The 22,368-nt window shown below is 36.6% G+C and overlaps 1 protein-coding gene across 1 annotated transcript in view; it reads right to left on the minus strand.

Annotated features, from left to right (window-relative positions):
* LOC102479408 (membrane-spanning 4-domains subfamily A member 12-like) overlaps nt 1–21,798 on the minus strand; it is a 37,978-nt gene extending 16,180 nt beyond the window's left edge. The window contains exons 1-3 of the mRNA XM_006163816.3: nt 21,682–21,798; nt 20,110–20,168; nt 10,334–10,477 (exon numbers count right to left, since the gene is read on the minus strand). Of these exons, the coding sequence (XP_006163878.1) occupies nt 10,334–10,465 (132 nt within the window). The 5' untranslated portion in view covers nt 10,466–10,477; nt 20,110–20,168; nt 21,682–21,798. The remainder of the gene's footprint in view (nt 1–10,333; nt 10,478–20,109; nt 20,169–21,681) is intronic.
* Between the last annotated feature and the right edge of the window lie 570 nt (nt 21,799–22,368).

Here is a 22,368-nt window from a genome sequence, read left to right on the forward strand (position 1 = left end):
GATGCATCGTTAGGTTATTTATTTGCCATCTTTTTTACTTTTCCTCATGTGCACTAATTGCAATAAACTTCTCTATTAGCACTACTTTCACTATATTTCATAGATTTTCCAGAGTTGTGTTTTCATTACCAAGTGTTCCAAGAAACTGAAATTTTTCATTCTTAATTTTTTCAGTAGTTTTGAAGCTGTTCAGAAGTATACTATCTAGTTTTTATGTATTTGTGTATTTTCAAAAGCTCTTAATTTCAAGTATTCTATTGTGATTAGAAAAGATGCTAGATATGATTTCTATTAAAAAAATTAAAGGTTATTTTGTGAACTATTCCGTGGTCATTCTTTGGAAAATGTTCCATGTAGGACTGAGGAAAGTAGGTATTTTGTAGTTGTCTGGAGAAATGTTCTATGAATGTTTGTCAGAGCCATTTGGTTTATGGTATTATTTAGGTCAAGTTTCTTTTTCTTCTTATTATTATTTTTGGTCTAGATGAGAGTAGACTTGTCTAGAGGTGAGAGTGGACTATTAAAATCTCTAGCAATTGTTGTGGTGTAGTCTATTTCTCTTTTTAGGTCTAAGTGTCTTTGTTTTATGTTTTTTGGTAGTCTGGTGTTGGGTGCTTAAATATTTATAATTGCTATGTCTTCTTGGTGAATTAATCCCTTTAATACTTCATGGCAACCTTGTCTTCTTATTGATCTTAGTTCAAAGTTTATTTTGTTGGATATCAGTATCACAACTCTAGGGTTATTTTGGTTTTCATTTGCATAAAACAATTTTTTCCAAACCTTAACTTTCAATCTGTGTATATCTTTACCAATGAGGTGTGCTTCTTGTAAGGAACATACAGAGAGCTCCTTTTTATTTTTTAAATCCATTTAGCCAGTCTATGTCTTTTATTGGGGAATTTAAACCATTTATTACATTCAACATTATCATTGCTATGTGCAAACATTCACCTGCCATTTGGTTAGTTAATTTCCTAGTTGTTTTATGTTTTCTTATTTCTATTATCTTCCTTTGATATTTTGCTGTAGTACTTTCTTGCAGACCTGGTCTAGTTTTAGTAAATTCTTTTTGTCTAAACATACAGAGAGCTCCTTTTTATTTTTTAAATCCATTTAGCCAGTCTATGTCTTTTATTGGGGAATTTAAACCATTTATTACATTCAACATTATCATTGCTATGTGCAAACATTCACCTGCCATTTGGTTAGTTAATTTCCTAGTTGTTTTATGTTTTCTTATTTCTAATTTCTTATTTCTAATTATCTTCTATTATCTTCCTTTCATATTTTGCTGTAGTACTTTCTTGGAGAGCTGGTCTAGTTTTAGTAAATTCTTTTTGTCTATCTGGAAATTACTTCAATTCTCCTTCCATTTTTTTCCCCTGTATTTATTTATTTATAGGCATTCACTGTACATCAATACAGTATACAAAATGAGATTTTCCATCCAGAATACATTGTAAATTGGCTTAATCAAGGATATTAACATACATATTATCATCAACAAATAATTTTCTATTTCTTGTTTCTTATATTTTGCTCCCCCTCCTTGATTCTCTACCTCATGTCCTCTGCCAACTCCCCCCCTTCCTCTACACTGTCTCTGGTATGTACAGTTGTTTTCCATGCCTTTTGTTTCACATTTTATTGATTCACTAAAGATTTTAATTAATTAAAAAACTTTCAATAGCAAGCACGGCTGATATATGCATATCTATGAATGCATGTTTGACTTTAGGTGTAAACCTCAGTAAGTTAAGTGAACATCCTATAAAGCAGCACCTTAAAATCTTTAGTGAGCTGGTCTGGTGTTGGTAAATTCTTTCAGGTTTTGTTTGTCTGAAAATGTTTTTGTCTTTATTTTTCCATATGAAGGATAATCTTGCTAGGTATAGTATTCTTGGCTGAAATTGTTTTCCACTTAACACTTTGAATATATTTTCTCATTCTTTTCTTGCTTGCTTTGTTTCTGATGAGGGTCTGAGGAAAGTCCTATGAGATATCCTTTGAAAGTAACTTGACGTTTCTCTCTTGCCAAATTTAGTATCTTGTCTCTGTCTGTGGCTTTGGTCAATATGGCTATGATGTGCCTGGGGGAAGATCTTCATGAGTTGATTCTACATGGTGGGGTCCTTTGTATTTCTTGGGTCTGGATATTTGCATGCCTCTCTAGGTTTGGAAAGTTTTCTTTCAGGATTTCATGGACTAGATTATCAATGCACTTATCAGTTTCTTCACCTTCTGGGATACCAATGATCTAGATGTCTGGGTGTTTAATGGTATCTATTATTACTTATTTGGTTTTTTTTTGGTTATTTTATGTTTTTTTGGTTAAGTTTTCTAGGTCAGAGGTTCTATCTTTTACGTCTGAGATTCGATCTTCTGCATGATCTAATTTGCTTTTGATATTTTCAAGGGAAGTCTTGATTTTCTGTATTACAACCTTCATCTCTAACAATTTCCCTTGATTCTTTTTTAAGATGTGTATCTCCTCTTTCAGATCGTGCAACAACTTCTCCATCTCCTGGAACTTGGTGTCTCTTGTCTCCTGCATCTTCTGGAGTTCATTGTCTCTCTTCTCTTGCATCTCTGTTAGCTTTGCCACTGTGAATATTTTAAATTCTTTATCTGACATTTCCATGAGTTCCCTTGTAGTCTCTGTGGAGGAAAAGGAGTTATTCTTTTCCCTTAGAGGAGAGATATTTTCTTGGTTTCTCATATTTCTTGTGCCTCTGTAGTGGTTTCTGGTCATCTGATGGATTACACATTTTTTTCCCTAGTTTTTAGAGTTAAATCTGAGCATTAAGAGGAATGCAGGAGGAGGTGACCTGCAGTCTCTAAAAAGTACCATTTTTCTTCCTTTGCACAGATGATTCAATGAAAGCTGAGGATTAATCTGACCCTAAAAGTAGTCAGATATTTGGCTACTGAGCACCTAGATCTCTCTGGAAAACCAGTGTGTGAAGGCTGAGCAGTAAAGTGTTAAAGGAAAAGAAAAGGAAAAGGAATAGAAAAAAAGACAAAAAATAAAAAATGAAAAAAAAGTTTTGGTCAAAAAATGAAAACTACGTAGTGCACTAGCACGCTGCATGAATGGGGCTGCTCAGAACTCAAATATAGATAACTGCTTATTGGCTTGTCCTATGGGGTCAGGTAGAATGGTAGGAATTAGCAAGACAAAAGAGCAGTGAAGAGCAAAGAAATTTAAAATAAAAAAAAATTAAAAATATATATAGAGATGCAGAGAAACAGAGGGAATAAGTAAGATGCACTAACCTGTCTCCTAGCTAGATCCGGGGAGCAGGAGGGTAAAGACTGGGCAGAAGGTCTCTGGTGGTTGTAATCCTTGAATGGGGCCACTCAGAATGTCTCTCCTTCCAATTTGAAGGATAGTTTTCTTGGGGATAGCATTCTTGGCTAATAATGTCTTTTTTTTTAGAATTTTGAATATATCTTCCATTTTTTCCTTGACTGTATGATGTCTTTTCAGAGGCCTGAGGGGTGTCATTTGGTAAAAAACAAAAACAAAAACAAAAAACTTTTTCTCTTGACATTTTTATAATATTATCCTTGTCTTTGGCTTTTGACATTTTGACTAATATGTGCCTTCAAGAGGATCTTTTTATGTTGAATCAATTTGGGCATCCTTCCTAATTCCTGGATTTGGATGTGTTTCTCTCAACTTGGAAAGTTTTCAGATGGTACAATATTTCATGAAGTAGATTTTCTTTGCCTTTACCCATCACATCACCCTCTAGGATACCCCTTATGTAGCTATTTTGTTATTTAATGGTGTCCCACATTTCACAATGTTGACTTTGTCTTTAAAGGTTATCTTATTCTTTCATTTTGGTGGCTCAGACTAAATTTAAGGCTGCGTTTTCAAACACTGTGAGTCTTCTGTATGATCTAATACGTCATTGAAACTGTTAAAGAATTTTTGGGACCAGCAGTTAGTGTAATGGCTTTGTTGCTGAACTCCCCATGCAGCCGACTACGGTTCGAGTCCCAGACCCAGTGATTAAAACTCATGCCAGGCGTGTGTGTATGTGTGCCCAAGATCCCAAGAGGAGAATGGAGGAGAAGGGATTGTAGTGTGGCCATCCCCACTGGGGGTTGATTTCTCGCTTTCTGTCTCTCTGTCTCTCTCTGTCTTTTTGGCGAGTGCACGTGCCCTATAGCAAAAACCTCTCAAAAAAAAAAGAATTTTTAAATTTCTTTTATTCATTTCTAGAAGTTCTGTTTCATTCTTTTCAAAGATGTTTATCTCTTTATAGAATTCTTTGTTTATGTCATGAAAAGATTTTCTCATGTCCTAGAATTGTTTATCTGTTTTCCTTTGCATCTCTTTGAATTTTGTTATGATCATTCTTCTGAATTTTATTTCCAACAGCTCTATAATCTCCTGTATTTTACCAACTGCTAGGAATTATTATGTTCCTTTGGAGGAGGAATAATTTTCTTTTTTCCTTTTTTCCCCTATTTCCTGTGTCTCTGCAGTGACTTTTAGGTATCGTATGGAGTACTCATTTATTCATGATTTATAAAGTAGATTCTATAACACCTGTGGATGGTGCAGCCTTTAGGCCCAAATAAAGTAGTCCAGGAGTGACCAGAGGCCAGCTGAGTCTTTCAGGTCCATGTGCTCCAGGAAAGGTGATGTGGGAGAGGTAGCAGGTGAACTATGTAGGGCTGAGTTTATCTGCCATGGAGCCTGCACAGCCTGCCTATGGTTTTTAAGTGGGGGAAGCCCTCAGGACCCTAATGCAGCCCTGGAAAAATGGTCTATGAGATGCCAGTGACAAAACTGTAAGTTATACTAGAGCCAAAGTCCAAGACTTTTAAAGCCCAGGGGTGGATGGAGGTTGATAGGATTTGAGTAGACTTATATTAGGAGTTAGGTGGCTGGATTATGACATAGGGTGCATGAGCTCACCAGAGAGACAGAAAAAGTGAGAAATCATCTCCCAAGGGGGAAGGACACACTGTAATTCCTTCTCTTTCATTCTCCTCCTGGGATTTTGGGCATATATACACAGATGCTCAGCATGATTTTAAGCTTCCAGGTCTAGGACTCAAACAGTGGTTGCCCATGTGAGAGTTCAGCACCTTAACTACTAAGCCACCTGCTGACCCTTGTGATAATTAAAAACAAAACAAAACAAAACAAAACAAAACTCCTTAGAACCTATATATTTGGCACCTCTACATTAAATTAAGGCCCTCATTTTTCCTATCTGAATTATTTTGGTGACCTTCTCTAATCTCCTTAGCCTTCTCAAATTTAATATCTTTATTATTCATAGCACAGTATTACCACAAATATAACCATGGAACTATCCCCAATTGGAATATTATCCTGAACTATCTAATAGAAATATAATGCAAATAACATGTAATTTTAAGTTTTCAAGTATCGCCTTTAAAAAAACAAAAATCATGTATAATATGTAAAATATATAAAATTTATTTTAATCACATTTTTATATAACTTTATATTTCTAAAATGTCATTTTAGCATAGAATCAGTACAAATGATTAATTATATATTTTACATTCATTTATTTATAAAACACAGTGCAGGAAATCAAAAACTCTCTCAAAAGTATTAACAGCAGATAAGATCATGCAGATAAAAGTATCTCTGACTGCAAAGACAAAACCTCTGATTTAGACCAAGCCATGGAAAAGAATGGAAAAATAACTATTAAAAACTCTAGACACTATTAAGTGGTCAAATATCTGCATAACAGGTATTCCAGAAGACAAAGAGACAAGGGCATAGAAAATATTATTCATGAAATATCCAAAAACTTTCCAACTTTAGGGAGATATAAAGACATCTCAATTCAGGTGATACAAAGAACACCAAATAGATTCAACATAAGAAGGTCCTCTCCAAGGCACATCATAATCAAATCAGTAAAAATCAGAGACAAAGACAGTATTCTAAAAATGGAAGGAAAAAAAGAAATGTTAAGTTACCTATAAAATGTACTTGGGTAATATTGAACATCTCAATCAAATAGTGTAAGCAAGGAAAGGATAAGAAAACATATTTAAAACTCTGAAAGGAAAAAAAAAATGTTTCAGCCAACAGTACTATACCCAACAAGATTATCCTTCAGATGGGAAGGAGAAATAAAATCATTCCCACATAAACAAAACCAGAGAGAATTTACCAACACTAGACCAGCTCTTCAGGAAATACTTAAGGGAATACTATATCAGGAAAATGAAAGGGAGATAAATAGAAATAAGAATACACAAAACAACTAAAATACTAACAAAATGACAGGGATAAGTCTGCACTTACTGAAAGTAATGTTGAATGTTAATGGATTATATCCCTCAATTAAAATGTATAGATTGGCTGAATGGATAACAAAACCCAGGAACCCTCCATATTCTACTGACAAGACACACACCTCAATGATGAAGACAGTGACGAGACAACCTACAGAATGGGAGTAAATATTTGCAAACTATGCTTCAGATAAGGAATTGATAACAAGACTATATAGGCAACTCCAGCACCTCAGTATAAATATACAAATAATACAATTTAAAAATGGGCAGACAAGGTACCAGCAGGTAGCATAATGGTTACATCACTATACTCCCACAGTTTGAGTCCCAGATCCCGTGGCTTAAATTTTGCCCGGCACATAAGCATATGTGCCCAGGATCCCTAGAGGAGATTGGAGAAGAAGGGATTGTGGCATGGCCATCCTCCTAGGGGGCGATTTCTCACTTTCTGTTTCTCTGTTTCCATCTCTCTGGTGAGCACAAGACCCCATGGCAAAAATCTCTCTCTCTGAAAAATCCCCCCCCCTGAAAAAAAAAAAAAAAAAAAAAGGCAGATGAGATTAACAGACAGTTCTCTAAGGAAGACTTATGAATAAAGAAATATGTATGAAATATGTCAACATCTCTTATCATAAGAGAAATGCAAATCAAAACCACAATGAGATACCATTTAATCTCAGTCAGAATGGCTGAGTTAAAAAAGAGAAAAAAGGGGAACAGTAGGTGGCATGGTGGTTAAGGCACTGGACACTCCCATATGGCCTACCATTGTTCCAGTCCTAGACCTGTGGCTTGCTTTTTCACTTTCTCTCTCGACCATAGTTCCAGTCCTAGACCTGGTGGCTTGCTTTTTCACTTTCTCTCTCTCTTTATGTGTTTCTCTCTCTGGTCAAATTAAAATAAATAAATGAATAAATAAAATAAAATAAGTAATTCCTTAAAAAAAGGTAAAAGAAAGAAAAAAGTACTGCTGAGACTGTGGTGACAAGGGAACCCTTTTACACTGTTGATGTGAATGTAAATTAGTGTAGCCATTGTGGAAAACAACATGTAAGTTCTTCAAAAACCTACAACTAGAACTACCACATTACCCAGTAATCATATTCCTCATGTTTAACCAAATGATAGGAAAATAGTCAGAAAAACACTCGCACATCCATGTTTATTGCAGCTTTATTCAAAATTGTTAAGAGATATAATAACCTAAGTGCTTATGTCTGGATTGAAAAATTATGGCACAAGCACACTATAGAACATTACTCAGCCATAATGAACAGTGAGATTCTGTCATTTGATACATAGTGGATAAATACAGAAGATTAAATAATAAGCTAAGTAAGCCAGACTATAATAGTGTATATCCCCATTCAATATATACTGAACATTTGTACTCTGGCAGACATTGAAAGATCCTAAAATGTAATAGCAGGGAGGATGAGTGTGGATATCAGAAACTGTATAGGAGGGGAGCGGGTAGTAGAAGTTAGGAGGGAGGGGCTCAGAGAAAAAACACTTGACAGGTGCAAGACTGTAAAGTTCTGTGTTGAAAATCACATATATGGTACTATCCTTGATTTGACTGTCACGTACTGCATGCATACCTTGCAAAAGATATTGTGTGCTATAGAGATGTACAATGAATGAATGCAAATAAGAAATCTATTTTTTTGAGAGGTTTATGCTATAGGACATTTGTGATTGCTGGAGAGACAGAGAGACAGAAAGTGAGAAATCACCCCCCACCCCCTGAAGGATGGCCACATTGCAATCTCTTCTACATTCTCCTCTTGGGATCTTGGGCACACGGGCACACATGCACACATGCACTCGGCATGAGTTTTTAAACTGCTGGGACAGGACTTGGAACTGTGGTCAACTACATGGGAGTCTAGAGATGTAACCAGTACACCATCTGTTGGTCCCAAGAAAGAAATTATTTTTAAAAAGTCCAAATCCTTACAATGGCTTATGAAGCCCGATATTATCGGGGCCTTCTCCCATTATTTTTCTTACCTCTTTTCTACTACTACTGCTCTTGCTCACTCTGCTCCAGCAATATGGACACACTTATCTAAAATGCTTCAGATACACCAGACATTGGAGACTTTTTCTACCTGTTTCCTCTCTGAAATGTTTTTTTCCCACACATCCATGTGACCCAAACTATCACTTTTTTGTCTTTGCTCAAATGTTTCTTTAGTAGTTTGAACTATAATTCTTTACTTTCAGGTAAGAATAAAATATTTACATATTCTTGCCCACCAAGTCTCATGGTGGTTGGACTTTGGCTTCTTTGTCCCTTAATTAGGAATTGGCCAGTTTATTTGCTTTGGCTGGGATTTCAGATGTATGACCCGAGCCAAGACTTGAAATGTTCTTGTGTGATTAGGCTTGATCTCTTGTGTTCTTGCCTTTCATTGTGACAAAAATAGGCCTCCAGGGGCCAGCAGGTGGCATGGTGGTTGGGGTGCTAAACAGCCACATGGCTGACAGTGGTTCGAGTCCTGGGCCTGGGGGCTTGTTTTCTCACTTTCCTTCTCTCTCTCTGGTGAGTGCATGTGCCCTATAGCAAATTAAAGTAATAATAATAAGTAATAATTAAATAATTATAAATTAAAAAAAAATGCCCCCAATAGTCATTAGTGTAAGGAAGATCAGCTATATATATGGAGCGGATCTGCTTCTGACATACAGCCTGAAGCCAGGTCTATCTAGTTCTTGCATAGATTACTTGAAAATTACCTCACTTCTGCATGAGTGGGGAAGTAAACATTTGTGATTATATGCCACTGGGTGTTGTGGTGGTTTGCTATGTAACAATAGACTAGCAATAGAGTCACATTTTCAATGAGTCATACTTTGACTATCCCATTTAAAAAATGATGTTCTATATCCCTTTGCCACTTTCCCAGTCACCCTTACTCTACTCTTTTTTCTTCTATAGTCCTAACCCATCCCTGGCTAGAATAAAAGCTCCATAAGGACTGGGATTTTTCCTTAGTTTGCTGAGGTCCTGCAGGCACCACGTGCAGAGCTGACACATAGTGTAGGTGTTCATGCAGTACTGGTTGAATGACCAAACTTCAAATGTATTCTTACAATTATTTTATATTATAAAGAGTTTCATTCAAGATTTCATGGGGGGAACAATGGTACATCATCCACCATAGCTCAGGCACAACAAACTGTACTTTAGAAATCTTTGATTGATTTCATCAAATTCTTGGACCAATAGAACACGAAGTTTTCAATTTTCTTTCCTATATACCTATCTCCTCAGTAGTTATGCTCTTATTTTTTTTTGCCTATGGCAAAATCAATGCCATAGGAGTAATTGAATAGTGATCAACTATTTTTTTCTTTTCTTCTTTTTTTCTTCTAATTGTCAGAGGACATTGTGTGTTCATGAGGAGGAGGGAGGGAGGGAGAAAAAGAGAGGAAAGAAAGAAAGAAAGAAAGATAGAAAGAAAGAAAGAAAGAAGGAGAGAAAGAGAGAAAGAGAGAAAGAAAGAAAAAGAGAGAAGTACCCCCTAATGAGGCATGGTCACACTGTAATCCTTTTGCCTACATTTCTCTGTCTTGTCAAGATCTGGGGCATGCATACACATGCAATCAAAGTGTTTTTCAAGCTTCAGAGGCAAGGATTCAAACCACAGTAAGGCATGTGGGATCTAGCTCTCCATGGATAGCGCTTAACTTCTGCACTATGGAGCTGGCCCCAGCCATTTTCTGTTTTATGCTTTTTATCATTATTTCCCATAACCAAGAAAAATGTAAAAAGTCACTCTTTAACAAAACATACTCTTATGATGAAAGAATATTTCTAATAAAAATCAAAGGTTCCTTTAATATTGATATATTTCTGTCATGTAAGAACATGTATGTAAGAACATGTTCTTTGAGAACAGGAATTGTGCATATTTAGTGTTCTATCTCTGGCATATTGCTTGGCTCAGAAATAGATGTTAGATGTAATGAATAAAATTAATGAAAAGCATTAGAAAGTAGATTATTTACTCACAGGTAAGGATGACCAAAACGGATATCCTATTAGTGCTGCCAGAGGAATATATTCTCTTTGAAATGCAATCATTTGTGTGAGAAGCAAATATGTCCAGAGTAGTCCCAGGTTGTTAACAATCAGGCCAACCATTATTTGTACGGCCTGGAAGAAAAGAACACCATTGTTAATTACTGATTATTCCAGTCCAACCTGTGAAAAGAATTTACATCAAGAAAAAGCCAAGGTGAGGCCAGCAGGTGGCATGGTGGTTAAGGTGCTGGACTCCCACACAGCCAACTGTTGTTCAAGTCCCAGACCAGGTGGCTCACTTTCTAACTCTCTTTCTCTCTCTGGTGAGTGCACATGCCCTATAACAACTATAAAATGATACTACTACTACTACTAAATAAATTAAATTAAATAAGTAATCCTTAAAAAAAAGCCAAAGTGGAAAAGAAAGATGATGACTTAACATAATTTCAGTTTTCTCAGCATTCAATTCAGAAGAAAAACACTGTTATTATTTCAGAACAGTATGCAAATATAATTATTTCCATATACAATAAAATTATCCTAGGACTCTGGTTTATCTGGCTTGGTTCAGAGGGGTCATGTAGCATGAGCCCTGGAGCCTAGAAAGAATTAATATTTTTCAAGACTTTTCAGTCCTTGAGTTGCCAACAGACTTAAGTAGTATGGTCAATAATCATATCATGCAGATACAGCTCTTATGTTTTATAGGCACTTGGGCTTGTTTTTTGTTTGTTTGTTTTTAATTTTGCCAGAGGGCATGTATGCTCAGTGGAGATGGGGGGAGGGGGTGAGAGAGAGAGAGAGAGAGAGCGCAAGAAAGCATCCCATGGGGGCATGCTCAACTGCAATCGCTTCTCTCTCTCTCATCCCAAGATTTTGGGCATGCATGCTCACACACTGGGTGTGTTTTTCTAACTTTCAGGTCTGGGACTCAAACAATGAGGTTGGGTGTGTGGGATTCAGCTGCCTTAACTATTGGGCCATAGGCTGGCAGAGATTTGTTATTTTGGACCTTATCTCACCTTCTCTTTACCTCCCCAACCTGGTATTTGGACTTTGATTCATTTGGCTTCATTTATCTCCTTAACATCTATAATTGTGATTTCTATTACAGTCCTGGGTCCTTCAGAAATAAGAGTAAAAGAAGGATAATGAACTCCTTGGTTGTCTTTAACTTTTCCAAAGGTCAGTACCTGATTGAGGGTCTTAGATGATTTGTGACCACAACGTCACAAGTCAGCTATAACAGTTTCTGAGTCATAAGAGGAGGACAATTCTAAGTTACCATGCAGCATGTGCTACTATGTCATTGCTGGGCCTTTCACTTAGTTATTGGATAGCTGTTTCTTAGGCGTCCCTCCTTCTGCCACAGCCAAATGAACCACCTTCCAGGCTCCCACCCCCAAATAAATAGGTTAAGTCTGAAAAACTGAAGAAGGTGTATTGGAGCTCAGAACCTGATCCTGCTTCTCCTGCGTCATGGCAACCATATTTCCACAGTGCCTGGGGACTTGGATTCCTTTTTTTCTTTTTTTTGGAGAGGTTTCTGCTATAGGGTGCGTGCGCTCGCCAGACAGAGAGAGACTGAGAGACAGAAAGCGAGAAATCACCCCCCAGGGGGGATGGTCATGCCACAATCCCTTTTCCTCTATTCTCCTCTCGGGATCTTGGGCACGCACGCACACTCGCCTGGGGTGAATTTTAAGCCACCAGGTCTGGGATACGAACTGCGGTTGACTACGTGGGAGTCCAAAGACATAGCCATTATACTAACTGCTGGTTCCCCAGTTAATAAACAACTTTTAAAATTTCAAAAAACTGTATTTTAAGGGCCCCCTAGATAATATCTTAAAATCAGGTAGTTTGATTCCTTCCACTTTTTTCTTAAAAAAAAATTAGCTATTTTAGTTCTTTTGCCTTTCCTCATACATTTTAGATAATCTTACTTATATCTACCAAAATATTGGTGAGATTTTGATAGGAATTATGGCAAACTTGTATGTCAATTTGGGGAACGTTAACATCTTTACTATGTTGAGTTTTATAACCTGCAAACGTGCCTTCTCATTTATGTAACTTTTTTGAATTTTCTTATCATTTTTGGGTAGTTTTCAAAATATAAATTCTGTACATGCTTTGTTAGATTTATTCCTAAGTATTTAATTTTTTGAGGGATTGTAAATAATATCACATTATAAATTTTGGCTTTCGTATTTCTTTGCTATTATATAAAAATGCACTTCATTATCTGTATTGATCTTATATCCTATGACCTTACTGAACTCACTTTTTAGTCCTTTATAATTGCTTGGGAGTCTCTACATAGATCATAGAAACGTTTTTATCATTCTCATTGCTTGGGACTGTCTACATAGATCATAGAAACGTTTTTATCATTCTTTCCAATCTGTATGCTTTTTACTTCTTTTTCTATCCTATTGATCTGGCTAGGGCTTCCAATACTATACTAGTAAGCATGGTGAGAGCAGACATCCTTGCATGGTTCCCTTAGGGGGAAAGAATTCAGTTCTTCAAGATTAAGTATAATGTTGGTTGTAAACTTTTGTAGGCATTCTTCATCAAGTTGAGCAAGTACTCTTGTATTTCAGTTTTTGTTTTGTTTTGTTTTGAGAACTTTTATTATGAGTAAGTGTTGGGTCTTTGCCTATTTTTGCTTATTTTCTGTTTGTTTTGTTTGGCATCAATTGACATGAACAAGTGATATTTCTTTTTTAGGCTATTAATATGGTGGGTCACAGCGACCGACTGTTGAACATTGAAATAGCTTTGTGTACCCAGCAAAGAGATCTTGTTTCTCTTTCACTGCTTTCAAGGTTTTCTGTTTTTGTATTTTTTTTTAGAAGCTTGATTATGTTGTGTCTTAGAATGAGTTTCTTTGATTAGATTGACAAATCCAATCTTGTTTGAGGTTTGCTCAACTTCTTAAATCCACAGGTTTATGATTTTTTGCCAGATTTGGGTAATCTTCATCCATCATTTCTTTGAATTATTTTTCAGTCCTGCTCTTCTTTTTTTTCCCCAAGACTCTAATGTCATAAATGTTAGATAATTTATTATAGTCCTACATGTTCTTGAGGTTCTGTTTATTTTTAATTTTTTTTTGTTTCTTCCCTTCCTGTTGTTCAAATTGATGAACTTTTATTGTTATATCTTAGAGTTTATTGATTCTTTCCTGTCTTTTCCATTCTGCCATGGAGCCGATCCAGTGAATTTTAAAATCTTGGGCCAGCAGATGGCGTGTTGATTAAGGCAACTGAATCCCCTATAACTAACTGGGTGGTTTGAGTCCCAGACCTGGTGTCTTAAAAGTTACTCCAGGAACATGTGTACGTGTACACAAAGTCCCAACAGGAGAATGGAGGAGAAAGGATTGCAGCGTGGCCATCTGCCCTGGGGGATAACTTTTCCCTTTCCCTTTCTCTCTCTCTGTCTCTCTCCAGTGAGTGCATGCAAACCCTATAGCAAACAAACAATAAAATAAAATGAAATAAAATTAAATCTGTTACAATTTTCAGTCATAAAATTTCTCTTTGGTTCTTTATAGCTTCTATTTATTTATTTTTTAAATTTTATGTTCTTTTTTCTGTTTTAAGTACTTCAAAATTACTTTTTGCAACATTTTTGTGATTGTAATTTAAAAATATTTGTCAGATAATTCTAATAATTCTAATACCTGTGTTATCTCGATGTTGCTATCCATTGACCATATTTTCTCATGCAAGTCTAGACTTTCCTAGTTCTTTTTTGATTTTTTTTTTTATTGTTGCTTCTGGACAGTTTGAGTATTATGTTATGAAACTCAAGATATTAGTTAGGATCAGCAATATGGCTAACAGAGAAGCTCCAGACCCTCATTTCCCCATGGAGATATCAAATAAAATAACAGACTGCTAGACCAGCAGTTGGCATAATGGCTCTGTCGCTGGACTCCCATGTAGCCGACCGTGGTTCGAGTCCCGAACCTGGTGGTTTAGACTCATGCCAGGCGTGTGTGTGTGTGTGCGTGCATGTCCAAGAACTTGAGAGGAGAATGGAGGAGAAGGGATTGTCTTTCTGGTGAGCGCACATGCCCTCTAGCAAAAACTTCTGTAGGGGGGGAGGGAAAATTAAAAGAAAAAAAAAAGAAAAGAAATAGTAGCTTGACTAAATAGCTCTGGGAGAGCTCATTATCCATTCATGATAAAAACTCTGAGCAACTAGGAACAGAATGAAACTACTTCAACATAAGAGAGGCCATACATAAAAAGCCCACAGCTAACTACATACTTAATAGTGAAAGACTGACAGTTTTTCCTTTAAGATCTAGAAGAAGATAAGAATGCTCACTTTCACTATTTCTATCCAATATAATACTGGAAGTCATAGATAAATTAGAAAAAGAAAAAGAAATAAAAATTATCCAAATTGAAAAGAAGGGGTAAAGTGATCTCTGGTCACAGAGGACATAATCTTATAAAAGAATCTGTAAAAAAAGTCAGACCTTATAAATGTAGTCAGCAAGGTTGAAGGAAATAGTCAACATACAACAATTAGTTTTCATATACTTGTAATTAACAATTATATAAGAAAATTAAGAAAGTAATTTCATTTATAATAGCAACAAAAAAATAAAATACTTAGGAATAAATTTAACCTAGGAGGTGTAAGACTTCTACAATAAAAACTATAATACAGTGCTGGAAGAAATTAGTTACCAATACATAGAAAGCTACCCATGTTCATGAACTGGGAGACAAATTAAGATGTTGATATTGGAACTGGCAGGTAGTGTGGTGGTTAAGGTGCTGAACTCCCACAGAGCTGACTATGGTTCAAGACCCAGACCTGGCAGCTTGCTTTTTCTTTCTCTCTTTTTCTCTCTATGGTCAAATTACAAATATATAAACAAATAAAAATTTCATAAAAATTTAAAAAAGATATTGATACTACTTTTCAGAGTGATCTACATATTCAATGCAATTCTTACCAAATTGTCAACAGTATTTTTTGAAGAAATAGAATAATTATAAAATTCATATGGGATCAACCATAGTATTACAGCAGTAATGCAATCTCCCATGATGTTGAAGCCATATATAAGGTCCTGAGTTCATGTCCCAAGGTCTCCCTGTGCATGTGTGTGTACACCTGTGGTCCTGGATGACTAAGGCCAGGGGAAGAATTGTGGTGTAAAGATTCTGTGAGGGAACCAGCAGTTAGTGTAATGGCTATGTCGCTGGACTCCCATGTAGTCGACCATGGTTCGCATCCCTGACCCAGTGGCTTAAAACTCATCTTGCGTGTGCGTGCGTGCGTGCGTGCCCAAGATCCCGAGAGGAGAATGGAGGAGAAGGGATTGCGGCGTGACCATCCCCTCTGGGGAGTGATTTCTCGTTTTCTGTCTCTATGTCTCTCTCTGTCTGTCTGGCGAGCGCACGTGCCCTATAGTGAAAACCTCTCAAAAAAAAAAAAAAGATTCTGTGAGGGTAGCTTTCTTTCTCTCTCTTTCAAGAAATAAATAAACTTTAAAAAATCTATATGCAATCTCAAGGTACCCTAATAGCTAATAATCTTGAAAAAGAATAGTGAAGTTGAATGTCTTACACTTTCTGATTTCAAGTTATTATAAAACTATGGTATAATAAAAAATGCTGTGGTACTGGCATAAAGGCAGACACACAGACCAATGTAATACAATGGAAATCCCACAAATAATTCTTTGCATATTTAGTCAAATGATTTTTGACAAAGGTGCCAAGACTATTCAATGTAGAAAAGATAGTCATCAATAAATGGTGTTGGGAAAGCTGAATATCCACATACAAAAGAATGAAACTGGACCCTTACCTTCTACCATTTACAGAAATTAATTCAAAATAGATTAAAGATCTAAAAGTAAAAATCTAAAACTGTAAAACTCTTAGAAAAAAATATAAGAGGAATACTTCATGACAATGAATTAAACAATGATTTCTCAGATATGACACCAAGAGTACATGTGAAAAAAGAAAAAAATAGATTCATTTGACTGCAGCAAAATTAGAAACTTCTGTAGATCAAAGGACACAATCGGTAGAATGAAAAAAAAATCACACAATGGAGAAAATATTTGTAAAGGATCTATCTTGGGACCAGCAGACAGCACAATGGTTACAATGCTGGACTCCCATATAGTTGACTGCAGTTTGAGTACGGGACTGGGTGACTGAAAACTCATGCCGTGTGTGTGTGTGTGTGTGCCTAAGATCCTAAGAGGAGAATGGAGGAGAAGGGATATGGCATGGCCATCCTCCCCTGGGGGGTGATTCTTTGCTTTCTGTCTCTCAGGTCTTTCTCTGTCTCTCCAGAAAGTGCACATGCCGTGTAGCAAAAAATACATATATATTGTATGTGTGTATCAATATCTATATCTATCAGAAGATTAATTTCTAGAATATATAAAAAACTCCTACCACTACACAACAAAAACAAATAAACCAGTTAATAAATGAGCAAAGCTATTTATGTGATATTCCTCCAAAGAAGGAAAATTCCTAATCATTAGGTAAATACCTATCAAAATCATAATGCGATAACACCTCATTCGCATAACCACTATCATAAAAACAGAAATTAATGAGTGTTGAGAGGATGGGGAGAAGTTATGGTGCACCCTTTGTATACTGTTGATGAGAATGTAAAAATAGTGCGTCCATGTCCATTAAGATAACAATTTGTCTGGGGCCAGCAGATGGCATGATGATTGGGTACTGGACTCCCACATGGCTGCCCATAGTTTGAGTCCCAGACCTGTGGCTTGCTTTCTCTTTCTTTCTCTCTCTGGTCAAATTAAAAATATATAATAACAATAAATAATATGAAATAAATGATTCTTTAAAAACATAATTTGCCAGCTTCTTAAAATTTAAACACAAACTTTAAAAAAAAAACAATTTGCCAGCTTCTTAAAATTTAAACACAAATAATAAATTTATTCCTAGGTATATACAAAATATAATTGAAAGCAGGGGCTCAAAGTGATATTTAGACACCACACTCATTGCAGCATTATTCACAATAGCCAAAAGATGAAAGCAACCCAAGTGTCCATTGATGGATGAGTGCATAAACAAAATGCGGTATGCAAAAACAATTTGCCAGCTTCTTAAAATTTAAACACAAATAATAAATTTATTCCTAGGTATATACAAAATATAATTGAAAGCAGGGGCTCAAAGTGATATTTAGACACCACACTCATTGCAGCATTATTCACAATAGCCAAAAGATGAAAGCAACCCAAGTGTCCATTGATGGATGAGTGCATAAACAAAATGCGGTATGCATATGCAGGAGACTATTATTGCAACTTTAAAAAGGAAGAAGATTATGGCAGATACTATAAGAAGGATGGACCTTTATGACATTATGCTAGATGAAATAAGTTAGTCACAAAACAAGAAGTGTTGCATAATTCCACTTATTTGAAGCATCTACGGTAGTCAAATTCATAAATACAGAAAGTGGAATAAGGATTGCTAGAGGTTGTGAAAGGGCGGTGTGGGGAATTTTTGCTTAATAGGTACAGAGTTTTTGTCTTGCAATATTAAGAGTTCTGTGGATGGACGGTGGTGATGGGAGCACAATATGAATATAATCAATGCCACTAAACTGTTTACTAAAGAATGCTTTTAATTATAAATCGTATGTTATGTGTATTTTACCACAAATTTTAAAAGATGTTACTTAATTCAGTTTTATCAGAGATCCTCTGATACTGTGCTGGGAAGGACTTGAGGGTCATAACCTTGCTATTCCTAAGTGGGAGTGGAATTTACCACACATTTTAAAAGATGTTACTTAATTTGTTTTATCGGAGATCCTCTGATACTGTGCTGGGAAGGACTTGAGGGTCATAACCTTGCTATTCCTAAGTGGGAGTGGAAGGTTAGATTATCCAGTTAGCCTTATCTGACACCTAGCAGAAAGGGGATCTTAGTATTGGTGGATGTATATGGAAGTTCAGACTTCTCTACAAAAGTCTTCTGATACTACCATATGGGGCTTGGAGGAGAATCACTGTGTAATGAATCGCACACATGGCCTCTCCTGACACTGAGGAGGCTAGGACAGAAAGCTCCTTACTGGTATGAGGTGATGAAAATCTCATATTCCCATTAAGCCACCTCTGACACCACCCTGGGTAAAGGGAAGGATGCCTTGTTATAGCAAAATGATGGTCCAAGTCTAGGTTCCTACGTGGACCTCGCTCATGGAGGTGGGTGTGGAGTCATAGTTTTTCCTATTGTGTTTGTCTAGAGCAGGGATAGCTGCTCTCTAAAAGTTTTTCTGCCTTGCTAGGCTGTCTCTTTTCTGAATCTATAACTAGAAAAAATGTCTTTCTTTGACTTTTTTTTTCTTTATGCTTATTAATGTTTTGAGGTTTTAGACTTCTTGTACACCCAGTTTGAGCTACATTAAGTAAAAAGAAAACCTAGGAAACTTGGGCCAGCAGGTGGCTTGGTGGTTAAAGTGCTGGACTCCCACATGGCTGACCATAGTTTGAGTCCTAGACCTGGCAACTTGCTTTCTCTCTTTCCTCTGTCTCTTTCTGTTCACAATATAAAAAATAATTATATAGTAAATTAAATAAAGAGAGAAAGAAAGAGGGAAGGAAAAAATAAAAGAAAGAAAACCAGGAAACTCGCTATCATGTCATTCTTTAAATTCCAAAGTCCCTAGTTATTCTTTCTTCTTATCTGTACTTTTTAATATTTATCTGAAGTTTTAGCTGTAGTTAGGAGGGAATGGGAAGACGTGTATCTACTCCAACTTGTCCAGAACTGGAAGTTAGAATGTTTTATTAGATGAAATGAGACTTGATCCCTGTCTTCCTGGATAATAGTAGAACTCATTAGAAGGATAATAATGTAGACAGTTAACAGACTTGCTTATTTGCAGACACACTTCAACTGTCCCTCCCCACTACCCAGACCACTTCAGTGGATAAGGGGCTTAGAGACCCAGATCTTTAACAGTGTAACATTGAGAATGAGGAAAGGAAATAATGGGTTCATTACTTGCTTTGTGTAAGGCTCTTTGTTCTGGCATGGGAATGGGTATATTTTAAGTTAAGTGAAGGAAGTAATGGACTTGAGATGTTGGGAATTTTTTTGAATCAAGCTTTAGTTAATCTGGTTTGATTCCTAATCTAGTTCCATTATCCAATAGTCTGAGTGAATAATACAATGAGTAGATAATGCAAAATCACCCAGCAATATAGGTGAATACTTGCTATATTTGATGGGGTTGACTTGGAAGCCAGTGGCAAGTCTGGGGATGATGTTGGCAGCATAGAGCTATTATGACCACTGTCTGCAACGCGCTATGGTCTGCACCTTCTCCTGAATGTAGTTCTCTCAATCTGATAGCTTATTTAGGACCATATTATCAACTTAGCTTGAAATAATTTATAAATATCCTAAAGAGTTTTTCTACCCACTTTCAGACTCAGTGTATTCTTTCTGAAAGTATAGGTAGTTTGAGATGAAGTTGCGCCATTTAAATGTAGTTGATAGATTTATAATGTTGACTTTAATTAACATTACCCAAATATATCCTTTATGTGTTCAGGCTGCATGTGGAAATGCACAGGCTATGTAACCATTTCAGGACACTTTTATTAACTCTCTTGGGGAGTTCATAACAGAATGAAAGCCTTCTCTTTTCATATTGAGATATTGCAACACTTGTAGCCATTTATTCACTCAAGTCATTCTTACCCCCAAGGTTCTTGTCTCCTTTCTTATCCTCAGAGGATTGGATCTTGTTGCATTTTCCACTAAAATACAATAGAGAAATGAGAGAATAACTGTGCTCCTTTTCTGTGGGAAAATATGAAGACAAAATAATATTCTCTTGAGTAAGATACATAAACATGAGGGGGAAATCTAATTCTACAGGTGTTTATTCTTATATATTTATAGTTCTTTGAGAAAACTTTTTGCAAGCCACCAATTTACTATATTGATAAAATGCAGCAGTTAACTCCCAAATAGTTCTGTTAATTTATCAGACTTAATTTAGACTGTAGTAAATAGTACGTGGTAATCGCCCCGATCACATCAATTTCTTTAATGATTTATATTCCCATTTTTATAGGGTTAGTAAAATTGGACTTCAGGTTATTCTCTTCCTCATTGTTTTTTCCTTCCACATTAAAGTCTGGTTGAGGGGTGTCTGACTGGAAGAGCCCATGTCACCCAGCTACCAGCAGCAGGGGAGACTGGAAAACAAAGGGCTAGGTAGTATACTGTGGAAAGATGGGCTTCACAAATGAGAGACCAATACAGAAATGGAAAAGGTGTTGAATAGACAAGAAAATTGCAACTCACAGCTATTATTGAAAATTGTGGATAATCTTTGTTATTCTGTTATTTTGTATCACTCACTTCTCCCCGGCTTTCATATTTAACATTCATGAGAATTATTCCTATTCCCAGCAGACTGGGCTAAAGGTGCATATCTAACTCACACTGGGCCTATCACATACTCTTTCCAAATTGTTTGGACTGGCCTCTTGAGGAAGAGTTGGGAAAACTTAGGAGCAGTGGCATTACCATGCTCTGCCTTAACAGACACAGTTGTAGTCACAGTAAATTTTGAGGGTTGAAAGAATAGCAAGGACACTCAGAGAAAAGCAGAGATGGACAAGGAGCAGAACTCTCCAAGTTTCTGATGGTTTTCAATATTCTAATTCCAATTTCTTTTGGAAACTTGGCTGGATGCTGGTATAAACATAGCTGTTCATATATTTCCATATATGTATTTTAAATTTGCTAAAGCTAGAAGAGATAGTTTTTATTTCTTGCCAGCAAAAAGTGTTATGTTTTTGGTTTATTTATAAATCTTCTTCTAATGTTGCTCATACGGCTTTAACAATCTACTCTCCCCTGTCTCCAATGTCTGATGGTTCTTTTTCCCTTTTTGCTTCACCTTCTCAGCCATATTAAAAGTTTAAGATCTTGGGTTCAAATTGTCCATTTATAAATTTTCATTTCTATTTGTAAAAACCATAAACTCTTAAGGTTTAAGTTGCCCTTTTGACGGCCTACTGACACTTGAAATTGAGAAAATATAGAAAGGTTTAATGAAAAGACAAATGAGTTCACATCTTACCAGTTACTCTGTGACCTTATCTACATAATTTAGTTTTTCAAAACCTCTTTCCTCAGCAAGAAGAAAACAAAACAAACCAACAAACAAAACCTGGAGGGTTGTACTGCGGAATAAATAAGATAAATTGATACAAAATTGAATCTCAAACAAGAGGAACTAGCCTTAGCAACACTTGCCTTCAGGGTGGTCTACATCGGGCCATGGATCCTTAACCTGACTTGATCGCAGAGACAGACCTGCGTGATCCCTCTGGAGGTGCCTTTCCTTCTGGCCCTCCAGGTCTGGTTTCTCTGGAGGCGGCCCCTACTCGGTGGACGCTGTTTCTTGGGTAGCACCCTTCATCCCCCTCGCGCGGTTCCAACGCTGCGGTTGTGGCCAAGAGCGTGGCCACGAAGGGAACTGCGTGGGTCCTCGCGCTGACACCAGGGCGTGGACACCTACGCGCTGGAGGCCTGGAAACTCGGTTGAGCCTCCCAGCTTCCTGGACAGCGGCAGGGGATGAGGTGTGGGAGAGGATGCAGACACAGATGAACCCTTTCCTGCTGGTGCTAGCCATACTCTGCTGATATGGGCTGCAACGGACTCCAAGGGCAGGCTTATTCCCTGGCTGCCTCTGCAAGACTTCACCAAACAAGTGCCTTCTTGTCCATTTTTCATTAGATGAAGTGTCAACGGAAGTCATCCTGCATTTAATCCCCACAAGGTCTAGAGGTAAAAGTACTGGTCAATAAACTTGGGTCCAGGTCCTTACACTTTTTATTAGATAAATGCATGCTTGAGTAAAATACTGTCCTTCCCTGTTCCTTAGCTTTTTTTTTTTTTTTTTTTTTTTTAAAAATTGAAAAAAGTATTAAATACTATTT

This window comes from Tupaia chinensis, unplaced genomic scaffold (genome assembly GCF_000334495.1).
Source record: "Tupaia chinensis unplaced genomic scaffold, TupChi_1.0 Scaffold143204_1, whole genome shotgun sequence".
In the NCBI taxonomy this organism is placed as follows: Eukaryota; Metazoa; Chordata; class Mammalia; order Scandentia; family Tupaiidae; genus Tupaia; species Tupaia belangeri.